This window comes from Phoca vitulina, unplaced genomic scaffold (genome assembly GCF_004348235.1).
Source record: "Phoca vitulina isolate PV1807 unplaced genomic scaffold, GSC_HSeal_1.0 scaffold20, whole genome shotgun sequence".
In the NCBI taxonomy this organism is placed as follows: domain Eukaryota; kingdom Metazoa; phylum Chordata; class Mammalia; order Carnivora; family Phocidae; genus Phoca; species Phoca vitulina.
In genome coordinates this window covers 38,341,770-38,364,900 of record NW_022589723.1, presented here as the reverse complement: position 1 = coordinate 38,364,900, position 23,131 = coordinate 38,341,770, and the positions used below count along the sequence as shown (strand labels likewise).

Sequence of the window (23,131 nt, the reverse complement as noted above, 5' to 3'; positions counted from 1 at the left end):
GGCTCCCCTTTCACCATTTAAACATAAAACTTTCTTCATATTATATTGCCCCTTTTGGAGATGCAACTGAAATTCGGGGAATGAACTATTATAACTATGTAAATTGTTGAGAATTTGGAGAGAAATACAGATCTCCATGAAGTATGTAATACCAAATATTCCTTAGATCCTGTTGCTTAATCTCACCATATAAATAATTTTGCCATCGTTATGACTTAAGTAGTGGGAAAGCTTGCAATTTCAGTACATTGTCAATATGGTTAATAGGTGGCGTCAGATTTATCTCTTTTCATAACTCATTTTTAAAAATTCAGAATAAGACTCATAGTTTTATTGAATATCCTCAGTTTTTTAAATTGAGAGACCCATTGGAGCCTAGATGGGGGAAGGAAATTCCCCGTTCCATGCCATTGTCAAAGTGGAGAATCTCTTAGTCATTTGCTTTGTGTTACTGTCCTTATTTTCCAAATTCATATCTGGTTAATCTTTATAGAAATATTGAAGAGGACCATAAGGTGAGAAAAAGAACATAAACATTGCAGTACGTCATGGAAATAGCTACATTCCTGTTGATTTTCTTTCCTCCCCGCCCTTCTGCATTCACATGTTCTGTGGCATATTGGTTTTATTTGTGTCCAGTACTTTACTGCAGAGGTGCAGGGTGAGAGTTGGTTTAGTCTTGGGCGTTAGGCTGAGATTCCATACATTTTCCTTTTCAAAAGTTGAGAGAATTTGATTGGTATTAAGGATAAGCTTCTTCCCAAGAAAAAATGTTTCCCAAAATAATCTTTGGAACCAAATGGGTGCTGTTTTTAAGAAAGGTTAAGGATTTTTTGTAAAGGTGAAGAGCATTAGGCACTGTACTCAAAGTCTAATGCTGCTTTGGGAGCTTCTGATATGGATCCTGCGCCTCGTATCTGAGTCATTAACAGCAAGAACATGAGAAGACCCTTCTTTTAAATCTTCCAAAGCAGAATAATAAATTATTTACCTGACCTTATTAGAAGTGTTGTCCAGATAAAGGAAGGGAATTAATTCCTATTTTGGTGTATTGTATCCTAGCAAAAGTGCATTGCATTCAGTGGTGAATCATTTGGAAAGAAGTGTAATTATGTAGAAAGTTCCATTCTCAGTTCCTTTTTCATCCTCCCTGAGTGATCTCATCTCCTCCCTTGGCTTCAACTTCCATCTAAGCTGATAATTCCCAAGTGCATATTTCCAGCCTCCACCTCTCTCCTGAATAACAGATCCATATTTTTAACTACGTCTGAACATCTCACCAGCATAGCTTATCCTGTATGTGCCTTCAAAGCCAACTCTCCGTTCATCTTCCTTTATTCCATTTACAGTATCACCCTTCACCCTGTGGTCAACAGTTTCAGTTGATTCATTCCCTTAAACATTTCTCAAATCCATCACCTTTTCATCATTTCTACAGCTACTCTTACTGAGTTCAGACTCATTTTTAATTTGGACTATCGAAGGAGTTTTCTGACCCCTTTCTTCTGATCTATCCTTCATACTGCCACCAGTCAGATTGGTCACATTGCTTGTTCTGTAGAAAGAAGCCCAGGCTGCTTAGCCTGCAGGATGCTTGTCATTCTCCTTAAATTGTGAGGTCTTGAGGTTATAGACTGTCTCATTTTTCTGAGTAACATGAGTACTTAACAGGTGTTTGGTATATAAAAGCACTCAAAAAATGTGGATTTTTTTCAGCTGTATCTAGAACCGTTCTGCCACTTCTCAACCCTGTGCTCATAACTGTTTACTCTTGCCTAGAGCAAGACCATCTCCCCTCTCCCCACAACTGACAAGGCTAAACTTAGATTGCATGCATAAGTTCTCTGTGCATATATCAGCCACAGCAAAATTAGCTATTTCTTATATGTTCCTGTTGTCTTCTGTACATCTGTTGTGAAAGTAGCCATTATCAGTTGTATTGTATTTTGATTATTTTTCTGTGTCGTCTTCAAGGCTGAGTTCTCTTTAGGAACAAAGTTTATTTTATTTATTTAGGAACAATATTTTATTTTATTATTTTTTAAAAGATTATTTATTTGTTTATTTGACAGTGAGAGACACAGTGAGAGAGGGAACACAAGCAGGGGGAGTGGGAGAGGGAGAAGCAGGCCTCCTGTGGAGCAGGGAGCCCAACGTGGGGCTCGATCCCAGCACCCTGGGATCACGACCTGAGCCAAAGGCAGACGCCTAACGACTGAGCCACCCAGGCGCCCTGGAACAATGTTTATTTTAATTATCCCTGTGTACAGTTTTTAGTAAATAGGCCCTCAGAAAATGGTAAATTGAATTAAAAGCATGCTTGCAATTTATAGAATGAGAACTAGAACAAAGACAAGATAAAAAGTTATTATTATAAAGTCATAGTATATGTGCTGCTGAAGGGAGCATAAGTCCTAGTGAGTGATACAGTTTTTTAGCAACCATTTTTGCCACATTGGCTCTTTTGGTTATGAATAAGACTCAACTTCTAGGAGAGTATTACTTGGTTTCAGAAACATCTGTGTGGCTCCTATGCCTATATTTCCCTTCTATTTGAAAAAGCTAAAAAATTCAACAGTTTCACACTAAGACATTAATTGTCAAAGTGTGGTCTGTGAACCAACACCGCCAGTATCACCTGAGAACTTGTTAGAAATGCACGTTCCCAGGCCCTGCTTCAGACCTATGGTATCAGAATCTTGGGATGGGGCCTAGCAGTCTGTGTTTTAACAGATGATTCTGATGCATAATAAGGTTTAAGAATAGCTGCTCTAGGATTCTGCCATCTAAGAAAAGTTTTGCTTTTGACATATAATAACAAAGTTTCCAGTGTGGTTTCCACTATATGCTATTTATGCTTTGGAAATAATTCCTCAGAAGAGAAGACTGGGACTATGTTACCTAACATTCTGGGATGTGATTCAAAGATTGAATATCCCTATGTGCAAACTATTTGACTCTGGTTTCTGGGAATGGCTGTTTAAAAGAAGGCGGGTTTCCTACCTCTTTCAGTTAAAATCTCTTCTAGATTATATTCAGACTGTCAGCTTGCGCTGCTTAGGTTCATGGTCATTCTCATGGGGTATATATGATGATGAAAGAATGAGATGAGGGCAACTCTCTTGGGTCCCATCCCTCTTCGGGAGCTTTGTACTATTGCTCAATAAACTTTGCTTTGCTGCCCACCACAAAAAAAAAAAAAAAAAAAGAATTGTATCGTCCTTTGAAGAATGAGTTGAATTGTGTTAGGTTTAACCTTTAAATCCTGATTGGGTATTGTCAGGGACAGAAAGTGAGTTTGTTATCAAAAGTTATACTGAATCTAGGGGTGCCTGGGTGCTTCAGTCGGTTGAGTGACTCTTGGTTTCAGCTCAGGTGATGATCTCAGGGTCCTGAGATCCAGCCCTGCTTTGAGCTCTGTACTAGATGAGGAGTCTGCTTGAGATTCTCTCTCACCTTCTCCCCCTGCCCTCCTCCTACTTGTGTGCTCTCTCTCTCTCTCTCTTTCTCTAAAATAAATAATTAAAAAAAAAATGTTATATTGAATCTATAGGTAAGTGAATTTCATAGAAAAAGTAATTAGTGAAGGTCAGCTTTTCATTAGTAATTATCCGTGGCTGTGAGATTGGTTTCTTTAACTGGAGTATTCAACCTTTCTAGCATATTGTTTTCATTTTGCCTTTAATAAATCCTAACTGGGGGGTCAACTGAGGCATGCTCTGTAACTGTTCCCCCCCGACCACACACAAAAAAATTGGTTTTGGCCTCATAGTTCATTTGGGTGTAGTTCTAGATTGATCCATAGCTATTTTTGACAGTCTATTGGAATAGGAGAATTTTTATGAGCATTTGCTTAAATATATAAGGGTTTCACTGTTTGAAACCAGACCTTTCATTAAGAACACCCTTTAAGATACAGCTGATTTATATGCATTTGTCTATTTCCTTTGGATGAGACATCCTTGGTTTTTAATGGCTAGCAAAACTAGCTTTTTTTCCTTTGTGTTCTAGCAGCTTGAGTACTATTTGTGGAGTTAAGTAGATTTCCTAAAGTTTCCTAAAAAGACTAGCTTGATAGCAGTTTGTGGCTATTGCATTTTTCCCCTTGGACACATCCTTAGTTTTTAAAAACTAAGGTTATAGTCATTTTGATATCACAATCAAAATGGGACCTGATCAATTATATTTAGCCTCACTCTATTTGTTCAAGATTAAATTAAAATGCCTCTTTGCGTCTTGGAGTGAGGAGGAAATGTTAGTCTCAAGGAGTGTCTTTAATAATGAAGCTCTTTATTTGATGTCTGTAAAAGACTTAAGTGGCCAGGATTTTCTAATAAATAACATATAAGCAGAGCTTCCAATCTGTTAGTGCCCTTTCAAGGACATTCAAGGTCCTAGGCTGGTGTTACTGTGCCCCCTGGAGCATGTTACATATACATGAAGAAATGCAAGAGGGGACCAGAGTTCTAAATTTTATTAATTGCTGGCAACTCTACCTTATTTAATGTCACTTTCTATTTGAAACATATTTAAATTCTTTGGGTCAGTGGTTTTCAATGCTTTTATTCCTTTGGAAAATTGAAAAATTAAGAAAAAGTGCAGTAGACAACCCCTCTCCCCCATGGGTGAGTCTTAGAACCCCCAGGGCTGGTATAAGTCATCCTTTGTTACAGACTAGAATGCTTACACAGAATGGCCCCCTATATTATCACATTTATAGCCGTATAGGTTACAAAGTAATTTTATTACAATTACTTTGTGGTGATAAACAATATCACCATTGTTTATGTGAACTTCACCATGACTTTATGAAGGAGGTAGGGGTTATTATCCCCAGTTTTCAGAGGAGGAGATTGAGGTTGAAGAAGTTGAAGAATCCAACCTAGATGTAAACTATGCCTCATTTCCCTATAAGGTGGGCAGCGCTTAGCTTACTAGAAAGACCCTTATCTGTTCAGTCAATAGCAATACAGTTGAGACACAGATGTCTAACCTGGGGTCTGGGACACCCCTATATATATTTTTTTTTAATAAAGATTTTATTTGACATCGAGACAGCAAGAGAGGGAACACAATCAGGGGTAGTGGGAGAGGGAGAAGCAGGCTTCCCGCTGAGCAGGGAGCCCAAAGCGGGGCTTGATCCCAGGACCCTGGGATCATGACCTGAGCAGAAGGCAGACGCCCAACGACTGAGCCACCCAGGTGCCCCTGGGACACCCCTGTATTATAGGCAAAATTTTGTTTGTATTTTCTGGGATGAGAGAAGCCCATGGTTTCTTTTTATCATACTTCTAAACTTTCTTTTTGGTCACTGACTTTTAGACCCGTGGATCTAGGTAGATCATGCTTGTTTACCTTGTCAGTGGTAATTGACAACAGGACTGAATGAAAATCCTTGTTGGAGATCAGTCATGTCAGATGCTTATCCCTTCTCTGTCTTTTTTTTTTTTTTTTTTTTTTAATGTTTTATTTATTCATGAGAGTCAGAGAGAGAGATAGAGAGAGGCAGCGGCAGAGGGAGAGGGAGAAGCAGGCTCCCCGCTGAGCAGGGAGCCTGATGCGGGACTCGATCCCAGGACCCTGGGATCGTGACCTGAGCCGAAGGCAGAGGCTTAACCATCTGAGCCACCCAGGCGCCCCTCCCTTCTCTGTCTTAAAATAACATTTGCATAGAGCTTTACAGTTTACAGAGCTTTTCCATATAAACTACATGACTTAACAACTACCCGATAAAGAAGATGGCATCATTCCTGTTCGAAGAAACTACTCAGTGTTAAGAGAATTTAAGGTGTGGAGGTACTGACTCAAAAGCTGACACTGTTAGATGAAATTAAGCTTAATCTGACATGGTCCAAAATCCTGTAACTACCATTTTATCTTATATTTTGTGAATTTACAGTTTGGCCTGCCCAGTGTTCAGTATCTTCCCGTATATCATTGCTAAACAGCTTGATTTGTAATCGGTGGGTTTATTCATCACTTTTTTTTTTTTTTTAGGAGAATCTATGCTGCCTCTTTTTGTTCTCATTACTTTTGGGCTTTCCACATTGTTTTTTGTTTTTTGTTTTGTTTTGTTTTTTTAAAGATTTTGTTTATTTGACAGAGAGAGACACAGCGAGAGAGGGAACACAAGCAGGGGGAGTGGGAGAGGGAGAAGCAGGCTTCCCGCTGAGCAGGGAGCCCGATGGCGGGGCTCGATCCCAGGATGGCGGGGCTCGATCCCAGGACCCCGGGATCATGACCTGAGCCGAAGGCAGACGCTTAACGACTGAGCCACCCATGTGCCCCGGGCTTTCCACATTGTTCATAATATCTCAGATTTAATGGTTTATGACTCTAGTAACATTTCCCAAATTCCTTGAATTCACACTGCTATTATCATTCTCCCCATTCTAGTTTGCTCTAAGGATAGGAAGGAATGAAGAATTCCCTTTTTCATTGTGTTCTGAAATCTACTTCCATTCTGGTTCTAAATTTATTTTAAAGGTTAATTTTTTGTTGTTTCTTGAAGTTGGATTCTAATTTAGAACTCATTTTGGATGTAACATTTTTGCTTCCCAGCCTGTTGTGGAGCAGTGCTGAAGGCTATTGCATGTGGCCTGTTCAGCATTATTTCTGTGGAGACATATAATAATAGCTAACATTATTGAGTGCTTACTATATGCCAGGCACTGTTTTAAGCTGTGTTATTTCATTTAATCCTCACAATAACACCATGAGGTTGCTACTATTATTTACCTCTTTCTACAGATTAGGAGAAGCTCAGAGAGGTTAGGTCACTTGTCTGAGGTCATATAGTTAGTGATTGCACCTTCAGACAATCTCATTTTAGAGTTTGCTGCTTTTAATCACTAAACTACGTAGTCTCCTTCAAACTGGATTTCCCTGTTTCTCCAAAACAGAGCTGGCTAAGATGCTGAGCAGATTTCTTTAGCCATTTGGATGGTACACTTTCTAAATAAAGGGTGGGCCCTGGCATAGAAACTAGTGATGGGAACAGTCCTAAACCTTTGGCATGTTTGCCTGATAGAGGTAGCTGTGAAAGGAATAGGTTTAATTTTGGGAAATGCTTTGTAATTGCTGTCATTTCTACCTACAGATCAGACTAATCCTTGAGATCAGACCCAGATACTTCCTGCAGCAGAAAATGAGGTTATCCCATTTTCATCCACTCCCAGGGCTTCAGGCCTTCCTTACCCTTGATGGTTACACACAGAATAAGTGCATATGGATTTATGACCTGTCTTTGTTGTTAAGGAATAGTGATAATAATTCTTAACAGTAAGGATAAGCAAGATGTGGGGTGCCTGGGTGGCTCCGTCAGTTAAGCATCTGCCTTCACCTCAGGTCATGATCCCTGGATCCTGGGATTGAGCCCCACATTGGGCTCCCTGCCCAGCAGAGTCTGCTTCTCCCTTTCTCTCTCCCTCTGCCTCTCCCCCTGCTCGTGCTCACTCTCTCTCTCTCAAATAAATAAATAAAATCTTAAAAAAAAAAAAAAAAGGCGAGATGTGTACAACCTGTGTATACAGCCTTGTAAGCAGTTCACAGTTGTTTAAATAGATTTGAAATACTATGCCTAAAACCACAGTTAGAGATCAGCTTGTCTTGCTTAGTCTTTCTTCCTTTTGATGTATATGATATGAGGGTGTGTTTGAGGGTGAGATGGGGGGAGAGAAATTCTCTTTTGTCCTTGGCTGTCATTTTCTCTTTATTATGAGGCACGCAAGAGACAACAGCATGAGCCACCCACAGGGAATTAGTAGTAGACAGGGGCTTGAAGGGAACAGCTGTTTAAAAAATAAATAAATAATAAATAAAAGGTGACAAAAGCAGGCTAGATTTAAAAGCCTGGCCTTGGCAGTAGTCAGCTGAGAGAGAGAGGGGGAGAGAAGTTAGTCTTGTTACCTGTTCAGAGATTGCCCTGGAGGTACGTGAGAATTTCAGCTGTAAAAATCTTTGATGGTCTCAGGTCCTATGTGGGACTTAGGTTAGCTTTTTTGCTTCCTTGGGGCATATGTAAAAGCAGTTTTCTTGGGATTGGGCTCAACTTGCTCTTCTGTGTTCCCTTTTTCTTCTCACCCGCTGCTACATATCTACACATCCAGTTTTTCCTGCCAGAGAGCTCCTCCTTTTCTCCGGCTGCTAGCCCCAGCTGTCATCTTCGCTTCCCATCCCCCATCCCCAGTTATGCAATTTTACATTACTGCTTTCCCGGTTTTACTGTCTTCATTTTTTTGTACTGTGCTTGCTGTCCTCCTCCAACCCCAGCTTCTAGTCTCTCCCTTCCCCCAAACCTGTGACCACCTTTCAGCTTCCTTTATCATTGTTGAACTGAATGCACTTCATTAGTACTTTCTCAAACCTGTTTGAGATCTGAGCCTCGTTACATATTACAGTGGGTAGAGATGATGGTGGGGAATGGGTGGGAGGCTGTTTTTCAGAAATTTTGGCTTTTTCCAAAATATTGGATGGGCTTTGACCTGGAGATCAAACAGATCCTTCTGCTGGCCTCCCAACTTCAGGCAGTTGTGTCCTCTTATGTTGAGGGCACATACTTGACTGAGAGCCGTTGGTGATGAAAGGCAGGGCAATGAGTCAGACTCTGAGCTGTCTGCCTCTTCCTGCTGCTGCTGCTGCAGCAAGCTGGCTCTTCTCTTCTCCTGAACTGTAGCTAATTTTGGATGGATAATGAGGTAGATGATTGCTAATAACTTTTCTCTGCTAATTGTGATTTCACGATACTGTGTAGAGAGGTTTTTTGTTTTTTCTTTTCCCTGCTTCTAGGAGGAGAAATAGATCTGTTTTCATGGATTTTTGATGCATGTTCAGCTATCAAGGAATCCTGTGCTTGGTTTGGTAGGGGCAGTACGGTTTAATGGGAAGAACAGTAGACTAAGAGCTGAAGGCCTGCATTCTGATCCCATCTCTGCTCAAGATTAGCTACCTAAGCAGTCTTGGGCAAGTTATGAACCTCTCTCTGTGCCTGCCCTATGAACCTTGTGAAACTATGTGAATGAAATGCGATGTGATGCGCATGGAAGCACTTTGTAAACTGTTAGGTTTTATAAAAATTTTAGGTACTGCCCTTTGTTAATTTGCGCACTGACCACAGTATCAGAGAAATGCATCTAATGATTTTAAACTCTTGCCTCCTATGAAGCCAGCTTTCTCAAGAGCAGGGTGATGAAATCATCAGAACTAGGGTGCAATCTTGCTTTTGAACCATCTTTTCTTTTGTTTTCTCACTTTTCCCCTCTGTCCCCCAATACACACACACACACACACACACACACACACACACACACACACCCCTTGCTTGGGGAACTCTTTGATCCTATGCTTCTCTATCTCCATTCTTTACTAGGATTATAATTTTAAGGAGTTAGTGACCACAGTGTGCTGCACATTCCAATGGACAGGTCCTTGCTTTTTGTAGTCAGAAATTATTAATTAATTACATTTAAGTGGTGACAAAAAAATATCTTTAATTTTTAAAACCTTTTTCTATTTTAGTAAGGGATATTGACCACAGTTGTGGAAAGTTATTAGGAGACCATGCTTTGGCTTTGGACACACCTGGATTTCAGGCCAGACTCTTTCACTATTAGCTTGTGACTGTGGGCAAGGTACTTAACTTTTTTGGGCCTTAGTTTCCATCTTTAAGGGTGTTATGGTGGCACCTATCTTATAGGACTGTTGTGAGGATTAAATGAGGTAATACAAAGTGCTTAGCACATTGTCTCTAACACATAACATGTACTTAGAAAATGTTACCTGTTGGTGCACATGGCTAATAATAAATAATAATAGCTTTCAAAGAACACATAGATAGTTGTCTGTAGTTAGTGTTTTAAGGGACTTTAAATCTTGTTTTTAGATAAGTTTGTTTAAATATATGTCATATAATTTACTGATTCAAAGAACATTTATTTTTGACTTTGTCCCATTTTCCTGTGTGCAGGTAGAAAATTAAACTAAATCAGATCAGCATTCCTTCCTCCTTAGTAGTGAGTCTTGCCCAGGGTTGGCAGTGTAAGGTTGAGTGACTTGCTTGGTTCTGTGCAATGGGAATTGTGTTCAGGCTGTTTCTCAGCTACCTTGGAATTGTGTAGCGTTGGGATTTGAGATTACACTGGAATTGGATGGGTTCTTGGGGTTCTGGACATACTTGCAGGCATTCCTTTTACATTAGCATAGTCAGTGGATTGATAAAGAGGCTTAAATGTCAGCCTGCATTTCAGAAGGGGAAAAAATACAAAACAAACCCACGAACAGGTTTCTAGAGCATGATCAAGTAGATGGTCCCTGACTTACTGTGGTTCAACTTAAAACTTTTCAACTTTATGATGGTGCAAAAGTGATACATATTCAATAGACACCATATTTTGAATTTTGAATATTGATCTTTTCCCAGGCTAGCAATCTGCAGTCCCTTCCTCCCTCATGGTGGTGGGCAGCAGTAGCGAGCTGCAGCTCCAGTCAGCCATGCTATCAGAGGGTAGACAAAACTGTTCTGGACTCATACAGCCATTCTGTTTTTCATTCTCAGTTTAACATTCCATAAATTATATGAGATATTCAACACTTATAAAGTAGGTGTTTTGTTACATGATTTTGCCCAACTGTAGGCCTGTGTAAGTGTTCTGAGCACATTTAAGGTAGGCTAGACTAAGCTGTGATGTTCTGTAGGTTAGGTGTATTAAATGCATTTTCGACTTTAGAAAATTTTGACTTACAATGGCTTTATCAGGATGTAACCCCATCATAAGTCGAGGACAGTGTGCATAATCACAGTGTTTGAGAAGACATAAACTCCCCCAGTTCACAGAAAATGTGAGAATAAGAGCTCTTGTAATTTACACTTAATGATTGAGAGTGTGATTAAAACAGAGTACTGCTCTTTACTGCTTCCTAGGGATTTACTGATAACCAGTTTTCCATGGTGATTAAACCAGTAGTAAAATGAATGGAACCAGCTTCCTTTACGTGTCCTTCTATATTAGCTGGCATTGACTTTGACGGGTGGGCAGGTGGCAGTTTGTGAAATTAAGACATGGCTCCTTGATTACCACTTTACCTGGAAGTGAGCTCAGCTTTTCATTGCTGGGGATTGGTGTCTCCTTTCTGAAATTCTGAAACTTCCCCTGCATCTGAGAGTGACATCTTTTTGGCTTCTTGGGGCCTCTGGTAGATGGTTCCTTACAAGGAACTGACACGATCGGAAGAGGTAGTTTAGAATAGCATTTTCAAGGCAGAACATTTAGTCTGAGGCTGTTAATTACTGGATTCCTGTCCTCCCCAGATTCTCAATGTTTTATGAATTGAAAGACTAGTATGAATTTGGAGGTCTTGTCCTCTACTTAAGTAAGTATAGTACCTCTCCTAGGGTTCTCAGGTCCATGGGGTGGAATTTACTTCCAAAGGCAAGTACTTCTGTGGATATAAAGAAAATTCTCCGCTTAGTAACCTCCATTTTCAGCCAGCTCCTTTATATCCTTGGCTTCTGGACTGTAGGAAAGCTGTTCCATTTAATTTATACCTTTCCTTTGGAATGTTTTTAATCTGATGTTGGTAGATCTTGGCCCCACTCTGCTCACTCCAGAGGGGTCAGCTTGGTCCCCAGAGAAATTGACCAGCTGCTCTTGCCCTGTACCTTGGGATACTGCCTGAATTGGTAGAAGTGCTGATGAACCCTAGGTGGAGTAAATGGGTGAGAGAGAGTATGCTTGCGCTGTGATTTAGTTTATTATGGATCCTACTCTCAAGTTCTTCAATTAAGTCTGGATTTTCTACTCTCTTTCTGCCATTGCCACCTTGTCTTATGGGAGTGTAACCTAAAGCATATTATGGACAAGTGGAGGTAGGCATCAACTTTAATTCCTGAACAATGCCTGGCAATATTGTTGAGGCCTAGCCTTCACCATAGAATTTAATTCATCATTACATATTTCTTATTCTTTATGAGCTGGCCTCTGGGAGCTAGGCAAGTAAACTATGTAGACAGCGCCTGTCAAGTACCATGGTTATTTTTAAGACTGACTTTTCAGGAGAGTTCTCTAGTTGTATGAACTCATGGAATTGTGGAAGGCATAGTCCCTCTGTTGGCAATGAGCTGGATTGCCGTTGCTGTTGGTTCCCCTGCTGAGCTGACACCCATAGTAACTCTCACTCTGAAGTACAGACTGTCTTGTTTTCTTGTGCCTGAAAGTCTGCATTCAGGTAGAGGCTACCTAGTCACAGCTAGCTGGGCTGTTTGTTTGCCAAAGACCCAGGGAAGAATAGGATGTGGGGGGAAGTCCATCCCAAACACAGGATGGACTCCTGCACAAGAGAGAAATATGCTGCCTTTTCAGTTGAAATTTCGACTTTGATTCCCAAGAGAAGGCGCCATTAGGTCAGTTAATATTTCTTGTTGAGGCCCACAAAAGACATTGCATCTCTAACAAAGTGTTCACCCATCCAAAAGAGAGATCCTCACTTGGCATATAAAACTACTGCTGCTTGCGGTTATCTTTCATCGCTTGCCTGAATTTGAAAAGGTAATGGTTTGTGCTCTAAGGAAAAAGACTCTTCCCTGAGACCTGAGGCTTTCTCATTCCTACCAACTGGGCCCATTGCTAAAACGCTTTCCAGTGGGCTTGCTTCTGCCTGGCTAGCACCTGGGCTGCCCCAGCTTGTAATTAGCCTGCCTTTGCTTCATAAGCTTCCCAGGGTGGTTCTTCTTCTAAAAGCTTATATGAAATGCTGTTTACTGTCTCTTTATAGTTTAAAAATGAATCCTTTTTGTTCTTTGCAACTCATTTGCTTTTTTCTTTTCTTTTCTTTAAATTACTATTAACACCTGTTGATTCTTTTTTTTTTTTTTCTGATTGGCCTGTCACTGCATTCCTGCTCCCCCTCCCTCTAGCTGGGTTTGTCAAGTCGCCCATGTCAGAAACTAAGCTCACTGGGGACGCCTTTGAGCTGTACTGTGACGTGGTCGGGAGCCCCACGCCAGAGATCCAGTGGTGGTACGCAGAAGTCAACCGGGCAGAGTCTTTCAGACAGCTGTGGGACGGTGCTCGGAAGCGCCGTGTCACCGTAAACACCGCCTACGGGTCAAACGGCGTGAGTGTGCTGAGAATAACCCGGCTCACCTTGGAGGACTCTGGGACTTACGAGTGCAGGGCCAGCAACGACCCCAAGAGGAATGACTTGAGGCAAAACCCCTCCATAACATGGATTCGAGCCCAGGCCACCATAAGCGTCCTTCAGAGTGAGTCCAGCACCCTACAGTAGTAGTACTGTAGTCATTAGAGGTGGCCCGATGACCCTTCCCTTCTGCTTCCTTTCCCTCTTCCCCAGTATGATCGCTCACCCCACCCATTGTCTTCGTTTTTTCAAACCCACGACCCTTCTGGTTGTAGTGTATGAAAACATCTGTGGCAACTTTTTTTTTTTTCTTTGCCGTCCTCTCTACCTCCCTTATCCCCCAACCCTTCTCTGTGTCTTTCTCCTCAGGAACAAAGAACTTGGGGAAATCCGTGCCTGTCCAAAATCATCTGCAATGGGAAGAGGTGGGGAGGGACAACTGGGTGGGGGGGCTCAAAAAACCACTTAAAACTCAAAAAACCAGGCAGTTAAACCAGGGTAGTGTTGAATTGTTTCTTTCCCTCCCCTTTAATTTTGTAGTAGGTTTTCCTGCTATCCTTTTGCTGATTTATTCTCTGGTGCCTTTTTATTTTTGTTTCTCTCCCCAATCTAACTACTTTTTATTTCTTCTGTTCATCTGTTCGAAGCTCTCTGAGTAGCTGCCTTCACCTCTATGGTTTTAAGTTTGTGTCTGCCCAGCTTCTTCCCTCACTGTGACTTGGTGTCATCCTGTTCTGTGATGGGAATGTCGCCATAGGTGCGGTGTGGTGGTGTGTTTTGGTTGTTGGGTGGCATGTAAGCTTGGATATTTCCATAGTTTCAGCTCTTTTTCTTTTCTAAAACAGCGGCACGTGCTTCTCTGATAACAGCCCTCCACTACAGCAGTACACTCCTTACTGGTCCTGCCCGTCCAGGCTCCTGTTCTCTCAAAAGCAGCAGCCTGAGATTTTCTCCATATGTCTTGCTATTAGGCACCAGGTGACACTAAACTGCAAAGTATTTTTTTTAAAACCCCATCATGCTGTTTCAAAGTCAGAGTTGCATCTGCTTCCTGTTCACAGATAGTTTGACTTTGATGACTGACTGTTGGCACAGTGCTCCTCATCCCCTGGCAACCCCAGAAGTAGTTTGGAAGCCATTCACACTGGCCTTTTCTTGTATTTTGAAAAAAGAAGAAACTAAATTCCAACTAAGTGATGAGGGAGAGCTAAGCAGCTAGCTCAGAATTCTTCCCTTCCTCTGTTGTAGCAGGTACAAGTATTAGACATTAGACACAGGAGCTCTTGTGGCCACCTCTCTTTCTGAAAAGTGTCTTGCTACTTGTACAGTGGGAAGAAGGAGGGAGAAGCCAGCAGTGAGCTAGTGCCCCTGGCCAGGAAGAGTTAGTTCTAGCCCCGCATCTGACCTGATTATAATTGAGGGAGCATACTCTATTTAATGGAAAGACCCTTTGGGTTTTCACCTTCTCTTCAAGAACTCAGACTTATAGCCAGTTCTGGCTTAAGGAACTGATTGATTTAGAAAGAGTAAGTAAAAATAGTAAAAACACATTTATGAGGAATTTGGTAATAACACAGGAAATAATAGGACATGAGCCCTGAATCTATATACTTATATGGAGGATAGCAGGTTAGTCGTCTGTTCTGTATAGGACCTTAGAAGATGCTTATGAAGAGGAGAGGCCTTAGGGGAGAGAGAGGAGAGGCTGCTGCAGCTGGCACTGTTCAATCAGAGAACCTGCTTCTGGAAAGGGGAAAAGAAAACCTGTCTATGTGAAAATGGGGAATATTAACCCAGCAATTTTCCTTTAATTTAACAATTTTTCCCTTGCACGCTTCCTTCTCCTGCCCCCTGCTCCTTTCCTTATAAAAGCAGAATTACCCAAATGGCCACAGAAATCTGCAGAAGTTTGTAGGCATGGACTGGGCTGGGCATTTGGTACTTGTACTCCAGGAGCTTGACTCAGGTAGACTCAGAGTTAAAAGGTCATGCCTTGGGGCCAGAAGATGAGTCTTTGGGGGTACTACATAACATTTCCCCAGTTTACTTGGAAATAAACTTCCTAACTCAGAAGTGTCTGCATGTGGTTAAACCAAACCCTGGCCAGTTCAGTCTCGTCCCAGACTTCCTCAATCAGTTAACCCTAGTTAACTGTTTTAGAGAGCCAAGCTGCTGCTGCTACTTCTAAAAAACACCCTGAATTCACTCTAATTGGATTGTTTTATGGTCTTAGCAAGGACATTTGCCTCCAGGAGGAGGTTGAAGTCCTCTAAGGATGACTTCTTTTTTTTTTTTTTTTAATTTGAGACAGACAGAGAGAGGGCACAAGCGGGGAGGAGGGTCAGAGAGAGAGGGAGAAGCAGACTCTCTGCTGAGCAGGGAGCCTGATGTGGGGCTCGATCCCAGGACCCTGCGATCACGACCTGAGCCGAAGGCAGATGCTTAACCGACTGAGCCACTCAGGCGCTCCTAAGGATGACTTCTTGACAGTACTTTCCCCAAAACTCCTTGAGTAAGGTAAGGCAGACAGAGAAATATGCCCAGTTTTTAGGGTATCTGCCTGGCCATAGCATGTTCTTCTACACATGAGTGATGGTGAGGGCAAGGGTCTCCCATCCACTGTTTCTAAATAGGAGTCAACGGCAGGTAAACATTTTTGGGCTTCTCCTAAATGTTCCTCTCTCCTGGATTTTCATGCGCAGTGCTAAACCACAGAGAGAAAAGCTCCACCTTCATCCTGGTGTAGAATGCAGATGTGGCACCCTGGCCAAGGAGCTTGGTTTAGCACTGGTTTCCATATACAGCAATCATCGGAGGGAGGCTACCCTACCCCATCGCCCTCCTATGGTGCAGAATCCTATTTAAACCTATTTAAATTATCCACTTGCTCCCAGCTGACTCTCTCCTGCATCTTTAACACGTAAGGGGAAAAGTGCTTTCCTTTGCCTTCCAAGAATTCTTGGCAGAAAGTCTGCAGGTTGCTCTCATCACCTTCTTGATCTCCCTGAGCTGCAGTGAGCATTTGCATCGTCACAGGTAAGAGTAGCACTTACTTTGGCCTCCTTGTGTTGAGACATCTGGAAGCTCTTGGCCTCATCCTCAGAGTTTACCCTTTCTCAGTGCAGTCTGAGAAGAAGAACCAGAAGGAGAGTCCCACATGGGACAGAAAATAAAATTGGACAATAAAAATTTAGTAAAAACCTAAAAGTGTGTTTGGGTTTTAATGTTGCCTTTATATTTTTAATTTCTGTGGAGTACTGGTTCTCTCTTTTGTTTTTGCTTGGTTTTGATTTTTCCTGGAATTGTGGTGCTTTCTGCTGATGGTGTGTGTGCGCCTTCCATTGCAGGGTTTGCAGCCGTTCTGCTCGACTTAAGGCCCAGGGATTTGGCTTCTGTCCAGTGTGTTTTGGAAACCATGGGACACCACTGCGCTAACGTGTTTCCATGCATCTGCTTTTGTCTTAGTGGCTGCTATGCCTCCATTATCTGTACATAGAGACCCTGTTTGGTGTTACCAGTAAGGACCAGTGCTGAATGGAAGATAACCACTATCCCTTTGCCAGAATTGGAAAATAGTGAGAACCCCTTTTAATTGAACAGACTTGAGGATTTGCTTTATTTGTCATTTTCTTTGATATGAGCTCTACAGTCAGAAATGTTGCATTGATCAGGAGGTCCTTGGGCATTATATTTTTCAAGTGTCCCATGACTTCTCTATTCTGTCCCCCTCCCTGCACAGGGAACAAAGCTTAGCTCCAGTGGAGGGAGAGAGTTCTGTCCTCAAGAGTTAAGAGTCAGCACCGTACGGCATAACGTGGTATCAGTTTGCTGCTGCAGAGTTGCCAGGTGCAGGGAAATGGGAAGTTAGTCAAGAATTTCTGAGAAACAATTGGAAAAAGAATAAAAGAGGAAATACCTCTAATTGTGGATGGGAAAAGTTTAGACTTCACCTGAAAATGTCTGACCAAAAGTAGAATAACAGCTAAGCTGGGGAAAAGGTTAGAGAGAAGTAACGATAACAACAAGACGACAAACATCTTGACTTTAATATAGTGGTGGAATTTTTTTTAAGGATGAACCTTCCAGGAATGATAGAGTGTGCCTTAAAACATTTCTGCTCAATGTGTTCTAATATTTGAGTCAAGTAGGTTATTTTTGTAGGTTCTAAAATAATGACCCCAGGTTATCTAAGCCCAGGAGAGAACCAGAAGATGAATTATGTAACTTGCTGTAGGGCGGAAAGTGGCGGGGTGGGGGGGAGGGGGGCTGGAGGTGGGGAAGGGAGGCAGAGCTAGCGAATTCAGTCAGATGTGTGTTCTAGGCCCAGCGTTGCCACTAAGTCATGACTTGCACAAGTCATTTTCCGTTTCTAGCTCTTAAAGAGTGGGGATTCAGTGAACTCTAAGGGCCTTTTAGCTCTAAAACACTAGGAACACATGATACCAACACATATCGCATTCTAGTTATGTTATCTGCACAGTGGAATGTGTTTTACTTAGCAATTCTGAAAAAGTTTTCTTTTGGGAATAAATACGGGCTGGAGAGAAGAACTGTGATGGTTCCTTAAGAATTTTCCCTTGGCAAAATTTGGAAAATGCAACAGACTACTGGCAGGAAATTTGCTGTTAGGATCGACACTGTCTTTTTCTGCATAATTAATGACCATGGCTGGTTTGCCATAGGTTTATCAGAATTTAATGTGGGAAAAGCCATACATGTATTATCTAATTATAGCTATTACTGTTCCAAGGCTTAGTGACTCCATAGGGAGTTTATTAGTTACATAAATGATATTGCCTTTGTCTTCAGAACTGCAAGGCGGAGCCTGATTTTCTAATTGAAGCTGAATTGGTTGGTGGTTCTTAAATCATAAAACTGTGGTGTTCAAAAGTGTAAGTGGATTGTTGCCAGTACAAGTACCCGTAATACTCCCATTCTTTTCACGTCTAGGCCAACTGGTCTTCAGGCTGTTGTCTGCGCTAGTGGTCATTTGCTTATAATCATTGTTTTTCCTTTCTTGACTTCCTCCAAAGTGGTAAAGTGAAATTCCTCATGTGGTCCTGTCTGCCCTCCCTCTTCTTCTAGTCTCCCCATCCTACCCCATCCGATTCTCAGGCCAGGGCTACAGAGAATGGAAGGCTATGGCTCCCTATCACTGTGCACTCTTATTACAGAGCCAAGGATTGTCACCAGTGAAGAGGTCATTCTTCGAGACAGCCCTGTTCTCCCCATCACCCTGCAGTGTAACCTCACCTCCAGCTCTCACACTCTTACATATAGCTACTGGACAAAGAATGGGGTCGAACTGACTGCCACTCGCAAGAATGCCAGCAACATGGAATACAGGTGAGAGGGACTAGCAGCTCCTGGGAAGATGGGAGGGAGCATTGCTGAACTTACTATGGACGTTCATAATTCACAATTCTGTTATGTGGGAGACACATAAGATATATATGGTCCTTCTCCAGAGAGTCTAATCCGGTATGTCTGGGGTGAGGCCCAGGGATCTATTAAAGATTTCCAGAGGATTCTGGGCGCCTGGGTGGCTCAGTTGGTTAAGCGACTGCCTTCGGCTCAGGTCATGATCCTGGAGTCCCGGGATCGAGTCCCGCATCGGGCTCCCTGCTCGGCAGGAAGTCTGCTTCTCCCTCTGACCCTCTCCCCTCTCATGTGCTTGCTCTCTCTCATTCTCTCTCTCTCAAATAAATAAATAAAAAATCTTTAAAAAAAAAAAAAAAAAAAAAAAAAAAGATTTCCAGAGGATTCTAATGAACAGCCAGGTTTGAGAGTCATAGATGTTCCCCTCATTATGATAATAGAGAAATGGAGGGCATAGGGAGTAGTAACCGTGCTCGTCAGTAGGAAAGTCACAATTAGAATGCAGGTCTCTTGACTTAATCCAGTGGTTTGAGGAATATGATTGAAATCTGCTTTAGGACTCTTAGAGCAAGAGCACCCTAAGTGATCTTTCCACTGGGTAGATTTCCTAGTGAGTTACCTTTTAGGAGTAATTAATAGGACCAGAACCTGATCAAGACCCAGTGGATACAGGGCTCTTTAGTGATCTGGATTAAGGATAGTAACCTGGAAACATCATTTGATGAAAGGGGTATATTTGCTGGCTGAAGCTAACCTGGCACCCAAAGATTTGGTGCTTTTTTGGAATATCTAGAACACATGGCACCTCACCTGTCAGAATTGTTTGTTTGTGGTTGAAAACTAATTTGGAAAAGGATCGGCTAATTCTCTTTGTCCGCTTTGCAGTGCAAAGAAATAATGCACTGGAGTGAGGCCAGGAAAACCTGTGTGCCGGTAGTAGCAAGGACATTCTGCAGTATTTTGCAAGATTGAGATCTTTTCATACCCCTTATTAAGGATCCTCATTAAGGATCCTCCTTTTTTCAAGCAAAGAATCTGAAACTCAAAGAGTAATAATTCTTCACTGTTTTCAAGGCCAAATATTGTATCTAGTAAATTTCAGAAGTAAGGCTAGGTCCCAGGTCTTTTGACTTTCTAGAATCTAGGTCTTTTTTCCCCCCTGCTTTAACATACCATTTTAGTGGCAAGTTAATCTATCTCCACTGTAGTTTCTTCTGATGTTAAATCGGAAACATAACCTCAGCTATATTCTCATAGTTTGGAAAAGGTTAATCACATAGAACTATTGGGTGGAATGAAAGGCATATATTCTTGGGTCTGTTTGTTAGTTTTGCAAGTTTATATTTTTATAATAACTCTTTCAAGGTACCAGACATTCAATTGTGTTTCTCCTAGGACTTGTCCTATGTCACCTATAGGGCTTTGAACTGTAACTTAATAAATTTGAGCTTGACTTTATAAAATACTGCCTCTTCCTCCTCTTCTTCCTTCTTTTTTTTTTTTTTGGTCAGCTTATTAGCAGCTCTCTAGGGGTGTTCTGCATTGTCAGAGTTTTTCGGGGAATCTCTGTTCTCCCACATTTTGTGAAAGAACAGCTGATGAGTCCCTTGGGCTACTTATTAAGTCAGCTGTGGAGTCAGTCTCAGATCCTGCGCCTGCTCGGCTATAGGGGATGTTTTCCATTTGCTTCAGTTGCTTCCCAATAGTTGAAGGGAATGTTATGGGGGAGATTTTGAGCCCATAGGCATGGGCTCAAGCTTGGGAGTCCTCTTTTCAAATCTTTTCAAGGAACTTAAAAGGAGTTAGTCTGAGCCCTAAAGATACAGCTGCTGCCCCTCCTCCGAACTCTGGAACATGTGCTAAGAGCAGCTGACTTGTGTCTGTTTTCCCTGTTGGGAGTGTATTGATTTAAGAGCTACTTGTATCAAATTTAGAAGACTTTCGGCTGCTCCTTTTAGAATATTCTGCCGTGGGTATGCTGAGACAGTCCTAGGGATGGGCTGTCTCTTTCCTCATCCATAGTCTGATAACCCGTGTTTCTTTCTTGGGATGAACAGTAAGATGGATAAATATATTGGGCCAGTCAAGGTTAGGGGTTTTTCTCAGACATTAACTAGTGCAGGGGAGATGTGACCATCACAAGTATGTTTTAACCACTGAGCCAAAAGAGGAGAAGCTATATAATGGTTTTCCTCTGATGTGGATTTCTCTCTTTTTGGTAATTACACACCAGCCTGTCTGCATATGTTTTGGGTTGTGTGTGTCTAGGCCATAGTGTACTGAGCTGGTGTGAAACTGGTTGTCAGGGGCAAGACAGCTTGTTTAGGATCACCCTGTGGAATTCAGAGGAGTGCTGTTCTAGCCATGCACATTTCCTACAGTCCTTCTTGTCACTCTGCTTTACTTGATCAGGATCTCTGCACAGCTGTTCACTCTGTTTACATTCATTCAGTCATTTACTCGTTTATTCATTACCCCTGCTATATTCCAGGCCAGGCCACGTGCTGGGTATAGAATTATGCACCAAATAAACAGTGCCTGTCCACATAGAACTTGGTCTTTTGGGAAACTGGACATTCATCAAGCAATCACATAAGTATATAATTACACGTTGCGATGAATGCTTGTGAAGAATTACAGTGTAGAATAAGCAAGAATGTCAGGGAGGGGGGCTGTCACTTAGATTGAGGGTAGAAAGAAGTGATGTGAGCCAATACTGATGCAGAAAGAGTTAGGTTAGGGTAAGGGTAATGGGAAGAGCATTCTCTGTAAAGGAATATCTCGTGTCAAGGTTTTGAGGAAGGAACAAGTGGGGCACATGGAAAAACTGAGAAGAGCCCAGCAGGGCTAGAAAGTGGCTGAGATGAGGGTAGGAAGCAGATCATGCAGGGCCTTAGAGTTCTAGCTGTATTTAAAAGTCGTTTTTTTTTTTTTTTTTTTTAAGATTTTATTTATTTGTTAGAGAGCACATGCACAAGCGGGGGGAGCGGCAGGCAGAGGGAGAAGCAGGCTCCCTGCTGAGCAAGGAGCCTGATGCTGGACTGGATCTCAGGACCCTGGGATCATGAACTGAGCCAAAGGCAGACACTTAACCGACTGAGCCACCCAAGCATCCCTGTACTTAAAAGTCTTAAAAGTTTAGTTGCATCTTTGTGGCTGGTGCTCTGATGTCAGAGATTTTTTTCTCTCTCCACTATCTCTTTGGTCCTGTTAGTGAGTAGACTTACTGAAAAGCATGCTACTGAAATACAGTGTGGGAAGAATAAGACCAAAACAGGGTCTTTAGGGAAGCACAGAAGATTTGCTTTTTTTCCTGCTCTTACTTATTCGACTAGAACCACCAGGTGAGCAAGAAGTTTTTATTGATGGCTCCATCCTCTATATCTAAATATAGTCTGTTTTGTACAGCCCTCTATTTTGATTACTTGTTTAAGGTGAGAGACCATGTATCATTCCATCTTTGTATTCCAGACATCCAGTAAGGAGTGAAGCATTAATGTTTTGTAATACATGGAGGGAGGTTTTTGCTTTTAGTTAGGAGGAGGTGAGTTGCATTCAGGGACACAGTTTGGAGAGCAGAGTCCCTGGTTGCCCTTTTGATTCTTTTGTTGTATATTTTGTCGTATGTTTGTTCCCAGCTTCCTCACTTGATTTTTTTTTTTTTCTCATCCCTGCAGGATCAATAAGCCGAGAGCTGAGGATTCAGGCGAATACCACTGTGTATATCACTTTGTCAGTGCTCCTAAAGCAAATGCCACCATTGAAGTGAAAGGTACAACCCAACAGAGGCTGCAGTGTGAGCCTCTCACTCTCCTTCTGAGACACTACCTTGGTCTGGACTCCCAGTCTTCAAGCTGTTCTTATTCCCATTACGGGAGGCCATATAACATTATGGTAGGACCACAGGCTCAGGAGCTCAGCTGCCCAGGTTTAAATCCAAACCCTATCATCTCTTAGCTATGTATGTGACTGTGGCAAGTTATTAACTTCTTTGTGCTCCTGTTTCCTCATTTGTAAAACCTACCTCATGGGGATTATAAGGAGGAATAAATAAGTTAATGTGGTAGTTCAAACCATAGGAAATTGCTGTTTCTGTGTGGTAAAAATGTTTGAATGTTGGCAGCTTCATTATGGTTCAACCTATGTAAATCTCTTAGAACAAATCGTGCCTTACAAATGTTATTAAATAGGTCTCTCCAACGGGCCAGCAGGATTTGGAAAAATACGATGTGCAGGGTGAACATAAACTGTTTGTGGATAGCTCATTGGAATTTTAATAGGAACTGGGTGCATGGCATCTTAAACATGCGGCTGTGTCTTGAACATGTAGCTGAAAGTTCCTGGAAAGGAAGGGAGCTCTAAGAGAATGGACAAGTGAACTCTAAGAGTTGGAGCTACCTAACACCGTGAATCCAGCTTTCCTGTATTATTTCAAAGCAGCAGCTGAGACCCAGAAAAGTGCAGCCACGAGCTCTGGGTCACAGAGTGGTTTGTGGCAGAGCTAGCATTAGAATACAGGTCTTGACGCTCAGTCCCGTGTTTTTCCATTTTATGAAATGTCCAGGGGAAGGTGGGGCTACTGTTTGGGTTAGACTGAAGAGATGAGGGTTTTGTTTTG

The 23,131-nt window shown here is 42.0% G+C and overlaps 1 protein-coding gene across 3 annotated transcripts in view; it reads left to right on the top strand.

The window, feature by feature from the left end:
* NPTN (neuroplastin) overlaps positions 1 to 23,131 on the top strand; it is a 69,599-nt gene that overhangs the window by 21,968 nt on the left and 24,500 nt on the right. For all 3 annotated transcript variants that reach the window (XM_032418095.1, XM_032418097.1, XM_032418098.1), the window contains exons 2-4: positions 12,911 to 13,258; positions 18,309 to 18,480; positions 22,191 to 22,285. In XM_032418095.1, the coding sequence (XP_032273986.1) occupies positions 12,911 to 13,258; positions 18,309 to 18,480; positions 22,191 to 22,285 (615 nt within the window). The remainder of the gene's footprint in view (positions 1 to 12,910; positions 13,259 to 18,308; positions 18,481 to 22,190; positions 22,286 to 23,131) is intronic.